The sequence below is a fragment of the Gavia stellata genome, chromosome 6, assembly GCF_030936135.1.
Source record: "Gavia stellata isolate bGavSte3 chromosome 6, bGavSte3.hap2, whole genome shotgun sequence".
Lineage (NCBI taxonomy): Eukaryota > Metazoa > Chordata > Aves > Gaviiformes > Gaviidae > Gavia > Gavia stellata.
The window spans coordinates 48,732,830-48,752,217 of record NC_082599.1 but is presented as its reverse complement, the minus strand read 5'-3'; the positions used below and the strand labels follow the sequence as shown (position 1 = coordinate 48,752,217).

The 19,388-nt window shown below is 46.1% G+C and overlaps 1 protein-coding gene across 2 annotated transcripts in view; it reads left to right on the top strand.

Moving 5' to 3' along the window:
- LIMD1 (LIM domain containing 1) overlaps positions 1-17,797 on the top strand; it is a 30,197-nt gene extending 12,400 nt beyond the window's left edge. For both annotated transcript variants that reach the window (XM_059818908.1, XM_059818907.1), the window contains 6 exons: positions 10,845-10,912; positions 12,184-12,246; positions 13,692-13,822; positions 14,914-14,965; positions 15,650-15,718; positions 16,676-17,797. In XM_059818908.1, coding sequence (XP_059674891.1) covers positions 10,845-10,912; positions 12,184-12,246; positions 13,692-13,822; positions 14,914-14,965; positions 15,650-15,718; positions 16,676-16,813 — 521 coding nt within the window. In that variant the 3' untranslated portion in view covers positions 16,814-17,797. The remainder of the gene's footprint in view (positions 1-10,844; positions 10,913-12,183; positions 12,247-13,691; positions 13,823-14,913; positions 14,966-15,649; positions 15,719-16,675) is intronic.
- Positions 17,798-19,388: the final 1,591 nt, after the last annotated feature.

The following is a 19,388-nucleotide window of genomic DNA, read 5'->3' as shown; positions in this document are numbered from 1 at the left end:
GTGTGGTCATGGAGCAGCGATGGCAAGCCCTGTGAATTCTGCTCGGGAAGCGGGGTAAATAGTTCGGCTGGCCCTGCCGAGCTCCCTGCCGCATGTCAGACCCAGATGTGAAGCTTGCTGGAGCATATAGCGTGCTGCAATGCATGCATCCTCCTGAGTGGCTTTTCGAGGAGGTCCGTGATGAAGCTGGGGTGAGGAACCAGGCTGTGGCTGTGTGTGTAAGACAGTATTTTTTCTATTATTTTGTTATGGTTAACTCTAGGGATAGTAGCGTATTTTTGGAAATGTAGCTGTATATGTGGTGGCAGAAAAAATAGTAATAATCCTTCTGGTGCTTTTGTATATATCAGTTTGGTTTTCCCAGATGAGTCTAAGGGTTTTTCTGCTGCGTTTTATTTAGAGTTGTAAACTCATCAGGACTGCATGTGTTTTATTTGGAGCTGTAAAGTGGGAGTAAATATAGAAAGATGTGTGTGCTTTTTAATAATAGCTGAACCTTGAACTCTGCTCATTTCCCAGCTGTCCGACACCAGCTGCCTTGCCTCACCTGTGTTTTCAGTAGAGCACTTCACTGTCATCTGTCCGAAGATGGGAAAACTGAAAAGAAACAGTGGTGTTTGCGTGTGGTGGCAGTTTCCTAAAGGCCCAGAAGTCACCAGCTCACTCTTTCATGCTCTCTTACAAATTAGTTCAAAATCATCTCCTGTGGAGAGGATTCCTGGCTGCAGATGGAGCTTTGCTTCAGGGACCTCTTGCCCTCCATGGCCAGGGAGTCTCCAAACTGTCCTTGCACACAAGGCTCCTGTTAAAAATAATCCAGCAGCAGGTTTGAGCGGTCTTAAACTTCTAAAATTACTACCGTGCAACTGGTGCTTTAGAAAGAAACACTTTTGATCCTCCTTTTAGAACGGATTTTACCATCTTGATTTGGAGACACTAGAGGGGTACTTGTGGTTGCAGAGGTATCAGTGGTTACTTCCGTTTATGTTTGTTTGTGTTTTGTTAAAAAATAGCTTAATCCCATTTCTAATGAGGTGGGTTGGTAAGGGCTGAAAGAATAGCTATTTGCTGTTTATGCTAAAAGGCAACCCTTTCCAGAGGTTTCCAGTGCAAGATGAAAAGGTTTGGGTGTCAGGTGAGACTTAGAAAGATGGAAAAAGCTAAGTTTAGCAAAGTGAAGCCCATTTTCTCTCTTATCCAGGCTGTAATTGAGGAATCTCTTTGGAGATGTGCTGGAGCAAAGGTTTTCAAATGGCAAGTAAAAAAAAAGCTAGTAAAAATGCTGGTTTAAAAAAAAAAAGAAAGGAGGGGAGTAATAATAATATTTCTCTGACTAGAAAATGCTGTATTTCCATATGAGATAAAAAAGGGGAATGGAAGCCACAGGAGTGTAAGTGAGAGCCTGTTTTGGCTTGTTATGTGCAGGAGAGGAACTACTCATGAAAGCTCAAGTCCTTCCCATTGGGGCAGCGGCCGTACTAAGATGGGAGCTGGACACAGTGGTGGCCGGCACAGATGGATGGAGAGGAGGGTGCGTGGTGGCATGGGACTTCTGGTCCTCGAAGGAGGGCAGTGCCGGGGGGAGGCCTCCGCAGGAGCGGTGTTTCCCTCATGTGCACGTACCTCTACAAGTGGCAAGGCTCACTAGAAACCCTCCAGTACAGGGGGTGGTTTCCTGCACTGCTGCTGTGGTCTGCCGAGCCCTCCGTGTAGGAGCTGTTTGCTCCAGGAGCTTGGGAGGCACGGGGAGGGCATTTGTATTTCCCCCCCAGCAGCGTGCTTTGCCACCTGGCTTGCTGTGCTTGTAAAGCTGTAGCTGGGCTGACTTTCTGATTCATCGAGCCTCTTTGCATTGCAGCTGCTTAACTAAAGCCTGTGGTGGTACATGCCGTCCTGCCCTGCGCTCAGGGAGGAAATGTACCCCCTTTCGCAGACCGACAGCATTTCCCAGTCCCCCGGACCATCGGCCGCAAGAGAAATGAAGGGCACGCAGCCCTGTTGTTACCCAGAGAGCGCGCGTGCCTCTCTGCAGGCTTGCTGTCATCTGTGTCGCTGCAGTAAATATGATGAGACCGTTTTATCTGCCAGAAAAATAACTGTTTGTCCGGATGGTGTTGTCTGTCTAGCTGCAAAGCATGTCTTGAGCAGCCTATGTGGAAACTCTGGTTTCCAGCTGAAAAGTAAGTAGTGCTTTTAAGGTCAAGTGGAGTTCGTCTTGGACACCATCCAGTACAACCTTGTCTTTGAGAAATCAAGGTTGCTCGTGATTTCAATCAGAAAATTTCTGCTCTGGTGGAGTGCTGAATATCTCTGCTCCAATAAACAAAATATTCAAAATTACCTATTAAGGTAAAACATACTGCCCTCCAGATATTTATATCCTCTGTTCTGCTGTTTTCATTTTAGTGAGGATTTCTAATTTTGCTCGTAGTTGGATTTATGTCCAAATGTGCATTAGTTTCTCAGATACAGAAAACCAAGAGAGTCTAAGGAGGGGAGGGGGGTTGATACCTCCTGGTGCCAAATTTCCTGCACCCTCAGTTTCCTGATACACATATGTTCAGAGATAAATGATAGAGCAATTTGTTGAGCAGAGCTACGCATACGTTACAGGGTTCAGTTGTCAAGAAAAAGTACTGTTTTATCTGAGCCACTGGCATGTAATGCAGAAAATTTGGCTTAGAGGTCAAAACAACAGATTTAGAGTGATTACTTTGGAATAAATGTCTCATTTATCTTCTTGTTTGTTACAGGGCAGAGACACAAACAAGGCAGCTTTTTGCAGAGAGGGAGAGGAAAAAACTTTGGGTTCTTTCTGCGGGATTAGTAATAAATTATATTTGCTTTACAGGAGGGCCATGAAACTAGGTTAAAAAAAAAAGTCCTCAAAACTCACATGGCTATTTCCTGCAAGCTCAAGGTGTCTGTTTCCGTCTTGTTTTTTTTTTCAGTTTGTTGGACAAACAGTTGTCATTATCAAATGGTTTGTTACATTAACCGTTTAAGTTAAATGACCTGTTTATACCTCCTCAGAACACAAAAAATGCAGGTGTTTCCAGATGTTGATATTTATTATTTAGGTAGTAAGGAGACCTTATAAATGATGTAGATTTAACTAAACAGTATCGCTCTAACCTGTTGTAGTGTTCTAGTGTTTTGTCCAGGATTCAGCCAGGCTCATATCCAACTGCTGCAGATTGCCTGGAAAACAGACCTTTTTAGCTCTGCTGGCAGCATAATTTAGAGCATAAGGGTCTTGTACTTGAGCTGCTTGGTCCTCAGAGGAAATCTGAAAGCTAAAAAAGTGCAAGGGAGGTATCAGAGGTGACTGTGAAGGAAATCAGTAGGCGAGGAAGGAAGTCAGAAAGAAAGAACTGATTGCAAGGTGGTTGGAAGGAGGGTTCGATGGTGAACTGCAGCAGAAGGTCCAAAACAAGGACCAGATTTTGACCCCTTATTACAAAGAGGTGGAAACTTTGCATGTTTGCCAGATTACAGAATTCGACCTTTGACATGTCAACATTACTACATGACTTTCTTTTTCTTTTTTTATTGTAAGCTCAGATTAATCTTGATGTCTGTGTAAGGGTAACAGGCTGCTGTTCCAGTGGCAGAGTTTGAAATAACACGAGCTGGCTGTTTCTTGCCTCCCTCTGGGGATATATATGGTGGGTTTTTTAATATTTCACAATGTAGTTGTGTTTAGAGGTATCAAGGGTCATTTACTAAATAAGGTAGCTAAGGTATCGAAGCACTGTATCTGCAAGTGTCGCCCTCTGCTTGGGCTAATTAGTCTTGCTGCAGTGATTATAAACCATGGCTACTTAGAGCGATGCAGCTCTTGCTGTCTTTGGGATAATTATGTTGAATAAGCATGCCCATATTGGTGTATAACCCCGGGATCAACAAGGCCATGGTTTTTCTTGGTATCACTAAATAACTCTACAAGTAGAAAGTCACCTTTTTCTGCGAGCGCGACTTAATCCCAGGTTGCAGAACAGATAGTCTTGCCAAGTGAATTTCCCCACGGTGCATGTATGTGTATGGTTATCTTCAGATGCAGAAACTACCAGCACTTCTAGCGGAAGCAGAATTTACTGCTTGTAACTGGATGTAAAACCACTACACTGCTCGACATGCGTGAGAAATGTGAAGATCTTCAAAGCGGAGAGTGCAAAGTACTGCTGGTAATCCTTCCTCATCATCCCTTTAGTAAAATTATCATGCAAGAGTCCACGTAGTAAACAATGTATTTTTTTAGCAAAAGTAATCTCAGAAAAGATTCAGCCGTGCCTGGCTTTACCGACAGTTTGGGAGACAGGGAAGGCATCAGTGCGTGTTTCTGCTCCAGTCTAAATTGCTGCTTTGTTCTTGCTGACTTTTCAGTTTCTCAGCTCGCTGGTGAGAAATCCCCACTGTTTGACACAAGAAGTGCTTGCCATAGATGAGAAACACCAGGGCAGCTTTCACAGTAGGATGACGGAACTTGTTCCTCTCCAGATTTCAGGGCCGTAGTACTTTGGGGTCTGAGCTGAAGGGGCTTTGGCATGGTCCAGATGTGCTCAGTAGATACCCCGCTGGAAAGGTACAAGTGTTCAGCTCACGCACAGGAGATGCAGTCACGGTTTTATCAATATGCTACTGGTTTGAGTCGATTGCATGTGTTTTAGTGCTGGCCGAAAGTCTGAAATATTAGGACAATGTGAGAAAAAAGGTTGAAACATTTAGTGGAATATATTTCCAATCTTTCTGGTCTTTTTATTTTATAACATCATCTTCAAAGTATTGGCATAGGATTAATTGTGCTGTAAAGATTTCAGGGGTTTTCTTATAATGTTTTAATAGTATCTATGAATAATTTTCTGAGTAGTGGTTCAGTAAGCATGGAGGCCTCTTCCATACCTAGAGAAATTTAAAAATTGCGCTCTCGTATAGTTTTGATGCGTATAGTCACCGAGGACACAGAGGTTGCCTCCCCCTCCCTCCTCTGAGTCTCCGTGTGTTTCGATGACGGTGGGTGACAAGGTAAGAGGCCAGCTCCGACAGCTGCCTGGTTTTGGTGCGTTTTGGGGAACAGGGCAGCCATCCCCAGAGTGGTGCAGAGAGCAGCTGGGCACTGGGTTGAAAACTGGTACCTCAGCCGGGACTCCCCGGATTGTAGTGTTGCTTTGTCCCAGGGTGACTTTATCTTACCTCTGCATTTTGAAGCTTCTAGGAGTTTTCCCTAAAAAGAAAAACATTTTAGTGTCTCCTTGTAACAGTTTGCCATCAGCAAAGGAGAGGTGTTGCTCAGTTGTGTGGCTTACTGTGGTTTCCTAATGTTTCCCTCTGAGGAGCCATTTCTGCCTTCACCTGTGGTTGCTTTGCCATTAGAGGCGGCTGACCTTTTCATACACGCTTCATACAAGCTTTTGGCTTTCAGGCATCAGATAATTTCCTCAGAGTTGTTTTTTTTCTTTACCACCTCAGATGTGTGGTGAGAGCGCGGAGGGCAGTTTTTGCAATTTTACAATACAGCTGAGAGAGAGACTGAACACCTGAATGGTAATGGAGCTACTGTGTCTTAGCGCAGTTTTTTCTAAGAGGTGTCCTCTCCTCCTGCCCACGGTTTCACCAAGGCTTTGATCTGACCTGGGGTGTTTGCCGGTTGATCACAGTCTGAGTTTACCTGATTTGGAGGATGTGCAGGCATCTAAGTGACTCTTTCGTCCAGCCCCAGTTCAAGAGCGGACTGGAAATATTGATGCTTCTGTGCCAGACTCAGTGCTGCATCCAGCTTCAATGGCGGCCCACAGAAATAGCACAGATGGCAGAAATTAAGTAGAGCTCTCTGATCCTTGACCAAGTCTGCAACACGCAGTAGGACACCATACTGCATGTCAGCAAAGCCAGTATTCATGGAGGGCTTCAAAATCGCGTGTGCTGACTGTGCGCCAGTGGGTCGTGCGCTGCTGATCTGTGGGCAGCAGTGACTTTACTGTGGTATGAGGGAGCTGAGGTCTCTGGGCTCTGTCTGTGCCCATTGTGCTGTCTGCAGGGTGCACGCGGACCAGAGTAGGTTCTTTGATCCAAACCTCCTCGCAGCTTTACATGGGGGAAATGAAAGCTGGGGGAATGACTGGAGCTTGAGCCAGAGCCACCCAGGACTGGGGAGGAGCTTGTTTCGATCCTTAGCAGCTGGACGGATGGTGTTTCCAGCCTGCTGTCCCACTAGTGTGTCAGGAGGTTACATCCACTGAATCTGGAACCTGAAATCCTTTTGTGTTTACCCTGCCATTAGTAATCACATGTCCAAATTTATCTTACTGCTGTGGCGCTCTAAGACCGACTGATTTTTGTAGTAACAGAGGCCCAGGGCTGTCAGCATGGAAAGGACCCGGGAGCAGCTGCCAGTCTACCGTGCAGATACCGCAGGGAGCTCCATGGTACTTAGATAAGTGCCACGCTGCTTCCCCAGCAGTGCAGGGTCCTGGCCATGCATCCCCATAGAGCCCTGGGATCTGGACGTGGCCCTGTACCATTACATTCATTGAGAGCAATCTCTTGTCTTTGAACGTGGGTTTGTGACCCCATGTCCTTTTAATAAATAAAGGAAAAGCAACTTCAAAAGAGAAAGTTGGGTCTGGCTCCCCAGCAAGGAAACGATGCCTGTCCCAGCATCCTCCTTGGGCCATTGCAAGTGCCTGGTAAACCCCTCTCTGTATGAACTTCAAAAGGAGAGAGCTGTCATTTGAGAAAACGATGGACAAAAGTACCAGCATCCTGGGAGTGCAGCCTGGTGGTATGCCTAAAACCAGCTGCTAAGCAAAGTGTGTTTATTTTAGCACAAAGGCACTAGTGACTAAGCTTGAAATATTCTGAAATTGGTGCTGAAATGACCTTGAGGTCATCCTGAAGGTCCCACAGCTAAACAGATTAGACAGACATGTTAGGGATGAGCAGTACAGAAAAGCAGGAGGCTCAAACCTCCTGTCAGGAAGAGGATCAAGAAGTCGTGTAACAACAGGTGAAGATGGTAGGCTTGAAATGCTGAAGAATTTTAACTCACTGAATTTTTTCAGGTGAGAGATTAGCTAAATTCAGAGTGAAGTGAAAGTGAAATATGGTCAGGAGCCAGCAGCTTAAGACATGTAATTGACCCTGAAAGTGGCAAGCCACGCATTAATATTCCTGGGTTTATCAAAGGATATCATCTCTGTAGTCATCATGATGCATATGTCAAGTGATGCAGTAGTGACAGAGCAGGCAGTGATCAATATGTGATTCCTTATATGCCATTTAAGTTCTCAATCCTTCCTTTCGGTGAAATTATGACAGCATCTCTGTGCTCAAGCAAAACCTGTGCCAGCCTCTGCAGGCACGCTGTCAGAAGTATCGCTTTTGAGAGGGACTTGTTTAATTTAAGGTGCTGTCCCATGGCAGGGAGCTCAGCGCAGGGATGGAAGCCGCTGCCGCCCTGCTCTGCGCTGTGGGGCAGTCCCAGAGCTGTTTGTTTTACTGATGTGGCCGCAGCCAGAACGTGCATTTCCCAGCTCCACCGGGACAGTCCCCAGTGCAGCCCAGGGAAATGGGCTTTTCCTGCATCTTGCTTTCCCGTGTGTGTGATGAGGAGATGCTTCCTTACCTCAAAGGGGCGGTGGGAGGAGAAGTCCATCCTGACGTGGGCAGGGAGAGGCTGAGAGCAGCAGGGGAAGAAATGAGCTCTGTTTGCATGCACCACTCCCGCAGCGGCTGCAGAGGCACCTGATTACTCGTGTTTTTGGCAAATTTCCTTTTACACTTCTGCCAGGGGCTTAAAGAGAGTTATGGAGAGGAGCTAAAAATAGTCAAAATGACCCCTTCTTCCCTAAAGAAAGTAATTAAATCATGCCCCCCTTCCCTCAAAGTGCTTTTGGTGTCAGCACCTCTTCTTCATGGGCCCATATAACGCCAACAGCCAAATTATAAAGTCTGTTATAAAGGGGTTTATCCCTCTGCTGAATGAGCTTGCAGCAGAAGCCCAGACACAGCGTACCGGCTGTGGCACCTTCTCTGAAGGTCTGTTGCCATCAATCTTGACCTGCTAATGTCACAGGGTTAAAAATATATCGGGTGCAGAATGGCCGGTAAATGCTGGTTTTGTCACCGTGGAAGAATGACGTGGTGGCAGCGATCCAAACCTCATCCCCTCTGCTGTGAAGGCTGCTGCTCGCGCACCAGCCATCGCCCAAAGAAGTGTCTCCTCATTGCATGGCTTCACGCATATGTTTTTCCTCATTGCTGCCAGCTTGTCTTTAAGGAGAGACATTGCACACAGGTGGAAAGTCGCTTGGGCACCTGCCATCGCACTAAACTGGACCCCACGCTACCGCATAATTTAGAATCAAAGTTATATGGTTTTTGGTTGTTTTTCGTTTTTAGAAGTGCCAAATCCCAATGCTGTATTTAAATCAACAGGAGATTTTTGGGGGCACTTCTTGCTGCATTAGGCTTGTTAACTCACTTAGGACTACCGATGACAAGGGTGCTGCAAATCCCAGGTATCCCTATGACTCTCCTTCCCCTCCTCAGAAACTGGGACTCTGTGACTGCTGGCTTACCTGTGGACGGGCAAGCACACAGGAGGGGTTATTATATGAATACGCACCCTGGGTCATGGGTCACAAAGTCCAGGATTAGATACTTTTTATTTTGGGCTTCAGGTCCTGTTTTGGTGTTGGCAACCTTGGCAAAGCATCAGGATGGGTGAGAGAAATCAGAGTGAGATGCTTTCGGGTTTGTCGGGTTTTCTTCCGTGTCCTGTCCGAGGTCCGTGTTGGTGCGAGGATGGGCTGGCACCCTGGGTCATCTCTCAGCGCCAGGTAACGTGGTTGTCCCCAGCGGGGATTAGAGGAGAACGGGGGATGATGAGCGTGCCAGGGCGATGTGCTTCTGGCTCCTATGCCGCTGAGCAACACCTGCAGCTTGACCACGGAGCTGCTGCTCCTGCACACCAGGGATCGTTCCTCAAGAAGCATGGCTGCCACGTCCTCTGCCTGCCTTGCTGGCTGACACCTAGGCAGAGCACTAAGGGCTACTGGTGAAATGCTGGTCTGGCTGAATTCACTGGCAAAACTTTAGAGCTTCACTGGAGCATCTCCATTTCCCGAGGAAATTACCTGAAAGGAGATGCAGAGAGATGGGTGTTGGTCTCTTCTCCCAAGTGACAAGTGATAGGAGAAGAGGAAATGGCCTCAAGTTGCACCAGAGGAGGTTCAGGCTGGATATTAGGAAAAATTTCTTTACTGAGAGAGTGGTGAGACATTGGAATAAACTGCCCAGGGAAGTGGTGGCATCATCATCGCTGGAGGTGTTCAAGGAACGTGTGGACGAGGCATTGTGGGACATGGTTTAATGGCCATGGTAGTGTTTGTTGGTTGATGGTTGGGCTTGATGATCTTACAGGTCTTTTCCAACCTTAATGATTCTGTGATTCTGTGAGGAGCAGTGGGAGTTCTTTCCCAGCCCGAGAGGGCCCTCTGGCGTGTGCAGGAGGTGGTAAAGCTTTTAATTTATTGAAGTGGTTTTACTTGGCTTCCTCCTTTTCTTCATTCTTTGCAGCCAGCGTGGTTAATCGTCGAAGGCTGCCAGGTATGTGCACGCCATAAAGGACCAAGAGGTGAGCTCCAGACCAGTCCCGTGGGTCATCTGCATTTATACACCTAGCAGCTGATGATCATTTTTTAATTATACGTGCATATCACGCAGGAGGCTTCCGGGCCCGGGTGTCTTGATTCTGATTTCCTTCTAGTAATGCCTGGCAGGTCTCTGAAACCAGCCTGCATCAGGTCCTGCTCTGGCTGTGCCTGGGCAGTGCTGCTCCCCCTGCCCCGGGCGCTGCCTCTGGGCACGTGCTTGGGGCTCCTTGGCCGAGCAGAGCAAGCAGAGCTGCTCTAGTGCTAGGCTGCATTTCAAACCCCTGGCTGAATAGGGAAACCGGGCTGCAGAGAGGTAGGAGCAGCTTTTCATCAACAAACACAACCTAGCCCTTTTCTCGGGTGGAAGGCAGGGTGTTTAGAAGTGGCAGCAGTGTGAGCATGTGTTGCCATAGTTATGTGGAACTGAAAACAGATGGCGAATGTAAGGCATAAACACAAAAGCTGCAGTAAATAAAATATAAATCTTCCCCATATGTAGAGTCCTTCCTTGGAAAAACATTGTCATCCTGTCTCTGTTAGGACATTCTCGTTCGAAAAAAGCCCCCAACCTTTTTTTAAAAAAATGGTTTCAAACTTTTGTGGGCAGCTGCAATAACGAATGTGCTGGTAGGGAGCAGAGAAGTGTGTTGAGTGCTCTGGTGTTGCACTTTGCTGGAGGCAGACCGGGTGGTCGAGTATTGCAGTGGCTTATCTGGCAGCTGCTGGTTGAAGGCACCTACTAGTGAAACAGCATGGGGGGTGACATTTTGAGGAATGATATCAAGTAGGGATCACCCTCTGCATGCCCTTTCTTCTCCTTGCTTCTCTCCTGGGGTGTTTCCCAGTGTGAGTCAAAGTACCCTCACTTGCTCTTGCCAGGTTATTTCGTGTTGTAATCTGCCAGAAGGTGGTCCAGGCTTGCAAAGCTACCTCCTCCTGCCCGGAGGTGGGACTGTTGTCTGGATCCAGCGATCGGTGTTCATCAGCGACCGCCAGTGGAGGAGGAGATGGGGTTAGTCGGGCTGGAGGCTTGGAAGACTGGTGCTGGGGTTGGGTGCTCTTCTCCAGCTGTGCGGTGGCCGTGCTCAGATGTCCTCGTTGTTGTTCGCTTCTCAGCAGTCAGTTTTCGCTCACATTTTCTCCCTGCTCTCTGCTGACCTTTCTCTTTTCTCTGTGTTTTTTCCTCAGGTCGAAAGCTGAGAGGAAAAGCCTTTTATTTTGTCAATGGCAAGGTGTTCTGTGAAGAAGATTTCCTGGTAAGCTCACAGCTGACCCTTGTGCTGGCACGTCGCAGCCTCTCTGGCAGACGTGCAGCCTTTCTGCCCAGCAGCTTTGCCCGCGTTTCACATGGCTCTAGTCCAGCCTCCTGCCTGTCCCTTCCGCTCTACCATTTACCCCGGGCCAGCCCCAGCCGTGGTGGCTGCCTGCGTGTGGTGCTGGAAGTAGCCGAGTAAGAGGCCATGGTTTTGCGGCGCAGAGCCGATAGTTGAAGGTGTAGCCTCTTGGGATAGCTCCTTGAAAGCGTTTCTCTGGCCATGCCACAGAGGCAGGAATGAGATGAATGGCTACAGAAGAATGAATGAGTGAATTTCCTTTTCCAATGAACTGGTTTTCCTTCGGCATCTTAATGGATATCTTTCTATTGCCCTCAGTGGATTTTGTGTGAATGTACCTGAGCATGAAGCGACCCCATGGTCCTCTCTTTGCTTGGTGGAGCAGAAGCCATATACTCACTGTCCCCGAGCCCTCATTCATAGATTAAGCTGTCATTGAGACTTGAAAAATTTTGCCTACTTGTTCGGAAAGTCTAGTGATTTCTGGCAGAGAGTAGTGCATTAATATTCTTTGCTTTAATCAGTATATTCTACACAGGCTGAAAATGGAAACATTGGTTAAATGTGTCTGAATTATTTCATTTTTGCAGTTTGCATTTCCACTATTCAGACAGGACTGAAAGCTTAGCAGGTGATATGGTGTGGACATGACAGGCAGTTCCTCAGCATTAGATCTCAGCAATAGCAACAAGAAAGGTGCTCTGGGCCAAACTTGAATGTTACACTACCAGAGAGCTTGGACAATACCACTGACCTCGGAGAAGCTTCAGTAGACCTATAGCAATGTAACCAAAGGTAGAATTTGGCTTTCCAAGCCTATAAATACAGGTGTTGTGATATGAATATGTAATAAACACAAATAAGTTCCTGGCTTGTAGATTCATGTGGTCAAATAAGCGTGTGCATTTGCATGTGCATTTATGGTATTTAATTACATACTTAATTAAACTTAGATTAAGGACTTGAAAGTTACAGGAACTCGTACTCCTTCTGAACACTGGAAGTCTGGAGTCTTTATAGAATATCCTCTGGGGACTCGTCCACAGCTTTGTGTACTGAAAAAAAGTGTTGGGAAGTTTAGCTTGTGTGAAGAGTACAGAAAAAGGCCAAGCAAATAATGCCGCACAGTACACTGTTGTTTATGCTTGACTAGCCTTGTGAAATTTTAAGCCAATTCTTTTTTGTCCTTGCAGTATTCTGGTTTCCAGCAGTCAGCTGACAGGTGTTTCATTTGTGGTCATTTGATAATGGACATGGTAAGTGATAATTGCTTTAGGAAAAAAACCCCACAGCTTTTTAGAAAAATGCATCAAAAGCAAAGTATATTCATATCCAGTACTGTCTGATATCATCTGGTAGTCTGCCTAGTGTGAGATTGGTAGCAGAAAGAAAATCCACTAAGCCTTTTGTTGATTTTTGCGGGAAGTGAAGCTGGCACCATGCTGTGTGTGGTGCAGAGACTTTGCTCTGCGTGTTTTTGGTGCAAGTTGACAAGCAGAGCCTTCAGCTCTTTCATCCCCTCTCGGCCTTCTCTGAACAGTGTCTTTGTAATCCTGTCGTTGCTTCCTGCTCGGAAGTGCAGTGGCTCTGCAGTGCTCCCTCGCTGTGGGGCATCACTGTGGCTCTGCTGAGCCTATCTTTCGTATAGTCAAGCTGTGGCTTCCCACGTACCTTCAGGATGAAGCTACTGTCTTGTTGCTGCTTTTTGTGGGTGCTGATACTCTGGGGAACAGGTTCGACCCAGAGTATCTGATCCAGACCTCAGTTCAGATCTGCCCAGGTCCTTGCAAACTCTTCAGTAGGTGTGTGGACATCCTGCTGAAGCAGGCAGTTCTCATTAGCCTGCAACAGGCATCATCCATTCAAGATGTGCGTGGAGTGGGTCACAGCTGGCCATTAGCCAGCACCGGGCAGCATTCACTTGTGAGTGATTTAGAGGGAGACAAACCCATGGGCATTTAGCTGGTGGTGTGAAACTGTAGCTGAGGCAAAGAAATTAGGAATTTCTGGGTGGTCAGTTAACAGCATGCCTCCCAAGATTTTCTAATGCTTATCATTAATTATCTTTGCTTGCCTGCTTACACTGGAAAGCATTAAAATTGGAAAAGCTATTTTACACTCAGAAGTCTGATCACCTGGCTGATGGACCATGGTATTCCTGCCCCAAAGCCAGCAGGTGAATTGCAGCTGTTGAGTTCAATACAGTTTCCATAGTCTGTGTTAATTAGAAAGCCAGGCTAGAGAGTACAAAGCTTGTGGATATCTAAAGCATTATGAAAACCTAGCAACAGTATTTGTTTCAGCCTCTCACGGAGAATATAAAGGTGTATTTCCTTTTGTTGGCCTGGTACGTCTTGCCTTGTGATCCTGCTAAGTATTCTCCAACTGTTGGCTTCAGAAATTGTTTTCTTTCCTTTAAATTCTGTCACTTCTATCCTTTGTAATTCTAAATACCTTGACTGAGACTCTGAATTGTTTTCTTACCTGTGCTAATAATTCATTGCTCTGGAACCAGGTGATATATATTGATTCCAGCTGCCCTTTCCATCCCTGTTAACTCATTTTTCAGATGAGGTGCCTGAAAAAAGTCACAGCCCTGCTGATAAATATGCAGCATTGTCTGATGTAAAGCTGTGTGTTTATTATTTTCACCTTTATTGGCTGTTCACATGCTTTTTTCCTGTCTCTTGGTTTGTTGCAGATCCTGCAGGCTCTAGGGAAATCATATCATCCAGGCTGCTTCCGATGTGTGGTCTGCAATGAGTGTCTGGATGGTGTGCCATTTACTGTAGACTCTGAAAACAAAATCTACTGTGTCAGAGATTACCACAAGTAAGGACAAAATAAACAGCAGAGGTGCTTCAATCAACAAGCCTCTGATTTAGCTTTTCAGCTAATTAGGAAGTGTGGATTAGTAAAATAGGGACAGGATTAGAAGGTAAAAGTTTGAGGATGGGGCTAGACCCTAGAAATTCCTGATGTCTCTCCTCTTGCCCTGCCGTTGACTTTCTGTGTAACTGAGGAAGTCACTTAACCCCTGGGCTTCAGCCGCCCCTTCTGCAAAGCAGAGATAGTGAGAAATAGTGCTCATCGAGTGTTCAGTGGTATAAGAAAGTCCAGTCTAAAGTAAGACTGTGAATGCCTGTTGAAATCAACGTGAGTTGCTTTTTGAGTAGTTGCAGGACAAATGCTTTTAGAAATCAAAGTGAAACTTTCATCCAGCTCTAAATTAAACAACTGATAAATCCACTTAAAAAAACACTTGTCATTTAGTAAAATAAAATGGCTGTGCTCTTAGCTGGTAGTTATATTAGAGCTGCATACATTTTGAGCATCTGTTTGGCTCGCTTTGCTCCTTGCTCCTTTTTCTGAGCAGGCAGAGTATTAAGTGTTGCTCAGGCAGCCCCGGGAACTGTTCTGTGTTGTGCCAAGATTAGAGTTGCCTCCGTGTGCCACTGTTGTTTTGAAATGATGCATATTTCCATCCTATTGCATTTAATTATTTATTCATCATGTTATAAGGCCTTAAGGAACCTTACGGTCCCATGGTGTTTTCTCTGAGGTTTCCTGCCCCGGTGCAAGGCTGCCACTTCTTTTAATGTGTTTTTCTGGGGATGGTCCTGCTCAGTTTCTCCTCATTCTCTCTTCTAAATCTCTCAGTAGCAGCCAAGAATTCTACAGTGGGTTTGGTTTCTTTCTGGCACTAAATGTAAAATGTAAGATCTCTTTTTGCCTAACTGCGCAATGTGTGCCAAGCCTTACTTACAATCAATCCTAAAACGAATTTATGATCTCGGGATGTAAAGGTTTCCTGTGGATAAGTTATTCACAGCTGCAGCTCTTTGTCTTATCACCGAGAACATACAGGCCTCTCTTTTTGTGTTGATCTATAACTTGCCTTCACTTTCTTGTTGCTCTTCCAGAGTTTTAGCTCCAAAGTGTGCAGCATGTGGACTTCCCATTCTGCCCTCCGAGGTGAGAGCCCTTTGTTTCATATACCCTCTGGGGAGGGAGCGTCATGTCTCAGGCCTTGCTCTCGTTCAGACTTGACCCTATGTCGAGACGAATGTTCTTGGGGATGGGGAGAGATGATCGCTTCCTCCAGCGTGAAACCTTTTGACCTAGGCTCATACACTGCCCTTGAGATGTGACCCTTCTTTTGCTCAATAATGAGGCTTATTTCTGCTGAGCCAGGCTGCTTTTTTCATCTCCTGCAGGATTATACTGCTGTTAGTTATATGTTCGGGATACCTTTCCTTCATGTCAATAAATGCTGGTGGTGCTCATGAATAACCTCTATGTGACCCCTCTGGGATGAACTCATTTTAATACTTGGAGGAGATGAATCTTGGGCAAAACCAATTTAAAATGCTGAGAAATGTGATATACTGAAATTACCAAATCATTAATGCCTGATTTGGAGTAGATGTGACTGTTAAACAGAGAGAATTTAACATTTCTGATGTTACATTTTAGAGGATATCTGCAGTCGATGATGTAAAAGTAACTGCAGGTGACAAGATTTATTTGTGGTGTCCAACCAGCAGCTCAAATGCATTTGTTCAACATTCACATTGTTGCAGGAAGCAATCTACAGAGTGCATGTGTCTGATCCTGCTGTAATCCTTTGTAATTTCTCTTTTGCTTGAATGCTTACAGGGGTCTGATGAGACCATTCGGGTTGTGTCCATGGACAAGGATTACCATGTGGAATGTTATCACTGCGAGGTAGGTCAGCACCTTTCTCAGGGAGTGGGCACTTAATAGTGGTAACTACTATTATTTTTAAGACGGAAATAAATCTCCTCCCTTCCAGTGGCAATAGATGAGCAATTCAAACCTTGCATTGTGCGGCCCTTTCTATCAGTGGCTGAGAAATTTCCAGTTTGAGGACAAAGGTTTTTGCAGCAGTGTGTCTCAGCTGTGATTTCATTTGCTATCCATAAAATTAAGGGCAAAGAGTTAATTACCGCTTTTAAACTTTGCAGTTTATTTCTTAATGAAGGTAACGTGGTGACTTAGTAAGGTTCTAATGTTGCCTTTCAGAAGCCTTGAGCTCCAGATCACATTAGTGTATCTGATTTCCAAGTCAGATTGTTCAAAAATGCTAAGGTGATGACTGATCCTGTCAGGTGTAAGTTACCTTCACTCTCCTGGGAATTGAATGTGGCTGGAGAAAGGACATGGCTGCACAAAAATATCCCAGGAGATGCCAGCTCTTAAACAGCATTTGGTCTCTGTGCAGAGAGCTTTCATACTCCTGCCATGTCAATTAAAATAAATAGATGTCTTCTCTCACTGTGCTCGTATGCAGTGGAAAGAGGCCCTGACTCAGCAGGCCAATTTCACATCAGTACAACTGCAATTAGTGTAATGTGAAGAGGTGAATCCAACCTGAGAGTGTAAGGAGACACGAGCATGTTTAAAATACAATAGGGTTGCACCTTGCCACGAGATAAAGCTTATTCAATAAAACTGCGGAAGATAAATTTGTACAAGGCTGCCCCTCAGAACGCCTGTGTCAGATGCTTTCCTTCTCGTGGCAAATGTTGGACTTACTAGGAAGGAGCTGTTGGCTGAGTGTCTTCTGTCCCTGTCACAAAATCACCTTCCTGGAAGCCAGGCCCTGCTTGATGCTGGAAGATGAACACATGCTCTAATAATTTGCATGGCCTTTTTTTGCAGGACTGTGGGATGGAACTGAACGACGAAGACGGGCATCGCTGTTACCCGCTAGATGAACATTTGCTTTGTCACTCCTGTCATCTGAAACACATAGAGAACGGCACTACCCCAGCAGCTGTGTACCAGCACCACTACTAGCCAGCGTGGCCAACATGGGAAAGCCCGGACAGAAGACTTGTTACATGATCTCCCTCTTCCCACCCTCAGTTGATTTCCTGTGCATGTTTTTTGCCAGTCGGCAATGTTCCTGTAAAAGGATATGAGAGATTTTTGCTGGATTCCCAGAGTCTGTATGCTTGTGAGTTCCAGCTGTATCAAACCATGTCTACTTGACCAAGAATGTGGCATGTTATCTAAACTGATACGTTTACTTTTATGTGCCTTTTTCTGCTCTCTGGAGATTCCTCTTGGCTCATTTTGGAACATTCTTCAGTGAAAGCACAACTTGCTGTTGTGCCTATGAACTCAGATCGTGCCATGCACAATTAAAAAGCCAGAGGCTGGCTTGCCTGCCTGCCGGGGACGTCCTGTCAGTCTACTAAGTGTTTCCTGACAAGCACATTTCATCAGATTCCCTGAAGGACATAAATCTGTTAATACCAGTTTTTAGGCACTCTCTCTGTTTTTATTAATTCAAAAAGAAAAGAAAAGAAAAAAGAAAAGAAAAAATAAAAGAGGGGTCTGTGCAGAATGGCACGCTCAGACCTTCCAGTTAATTCCCCGAACTCCGGTATCAAGTCTGGCTCTAAAAGCACCAACTCTCCAAGCACAAACCAGGCATGCTGGCTGGCAGGTGGAGGCCGACATCCCATTTCATACAGAACAAAAAACTGGAACAAGCTAGGCTAAGCTACCGCGGTGACTTGGGGCCTGGGCTTGTGTGTCAGGGTGATATGCAGGGGCCAGTCTGCTGTGTCAGAGTCTGAACAGCGGATTATATTTGGAAAGGAACGGTCGTGATGCTGGAAGTGCGGACATTGGGGAAATCCAGCCTCGTTCTTCCTTGCAGAGCTTGCTTTGGAAAAAAGCTCTCCGTACACAGACATTTGCCTGAGTTTTTCAGCTTGTCCCCACAGCTCAGCCCCCAGCCTGGCCACTCCTTTCTGTGGTATTTAGCCAGCACAAAGCCATTTCATAATGGTACTTATTTAGAGCTCTGGGAACAAGCTCAAGATCGTTATGAAGGCTTTGTTACACAGGGATTTGGAGCCCAGCTCCACAACCTGTACTCACATGAGTATGTTGGTATAAACAGATTTGCTCCCCTGAAAAATAACAGCTTATCTGAGCAGGGGTTAGTGAGTTTGGCCTTTGCTTTCTGTTCTGCTGAGAAAGCAGAAAGGCAGATCATTTATCTTTTTGAACCCCCCTGCTTTATAGTCAAAGAAATCTGCTCCCCCAGTATGTGTTACGTATAAGATAGATGTGCCTGCAGTGTGTGTTCTGTAGGTACCAAAGCTGTGCAGCCCCTCGTGTACAGGTACAAAGTTTTTGTTTAAGAAAAAGCTTTTAATTTAAAGTCTGGATGCAGTCAGGGATCTTAGCTACCCTTTCTGACATATTGTGTGGAAAACTAGTTAAATCCTAATGTATCCGTGCTAAAGTTGTAAATTCAGTTCTGATTGATAGAGGACAGGATGACATTCTTGAAGATCTTTTTAGTGAGGAAACTACAATAAATTAACTGAGCAGTGGCACTCGGACTCCCAACATGAGCCTGTGCCGAGAACCCGCTATGGTTCAAACAAACCTCTTTTCCCGTAGCATGAATGTAGCTAGATTGGTGCTTCAGCTTCACACCGGCTAGTCAGACTGCCTTGTGTACCCATCTGGAGCAGCACAAGTGCTGGCTGCAGCAAGCTGCCCGTCTCTGCCTGTGCTAATAAATACCACGGGCCTCCGGTTTGAGTGGCACAAGTTGCTGTGCAAAGTCTTAAACAAAGGCACAAGCATCTGCTGTAGAACAGATGAAGACCAGTGGCCTGTTAGCACCTCCTACACATCTGTATCAGCTTGCCTCGGCTGAAGTGTGAATGTCTGAAACTGCCCAAGCCTCGGGAGCTTGGTGGTTTTGGCATGGAGTTTCATCGGGCCAGCAGACCATCCAGCCTTCTGCCCCATCCAGCTGCAAGTGCCTCGGCCTGTTGCTGCTGCTCTTCGGGATGGGGACAGCAGCACGTGGCCGGAGGTCGGTCCCGCGTTGGAAACCATCCAGAGCCCCAGCTTTCATGTAGCTTGGCTCTGCGGTGCTGTTTCTCCTGGGGACATGCAACCCCTCAGTGAGTGATGGAAAGCTCAAGGAGGGGGGACTTTCCCACTGCAGTATACATGGCTCTGGGGCATATATAATTCAGAGACTGTGGTTTTAGAGGCGGTAAAATTGACCCCAAATGTGTGAGCTCCCTGGAGCCCTAAATTTGGCCTCCAAATGCTGGATAGTGAAGGGATGGGAACCGACACAAAATATAACTGGTGCTGTATCCAGGCAATATGGATTGGGGGCAACAAAACACCCAGGGCAGATCCTGCTCTCACCCTGACGCCCCGTGTCAGCTTGTGTCCTGCAGTGCAGCTGGGCACGGGGTGGGGTGTGTATCTCAAGATTGCGACTGTGCCCTTAGGACTGTCTGAAGGGAACTGAGGTGGGAAATAACTCCAGCTGAGTGTCCCTGGTAAATAATTCACATAGTCCTGGGCAGGTGGTTCCCCTCTC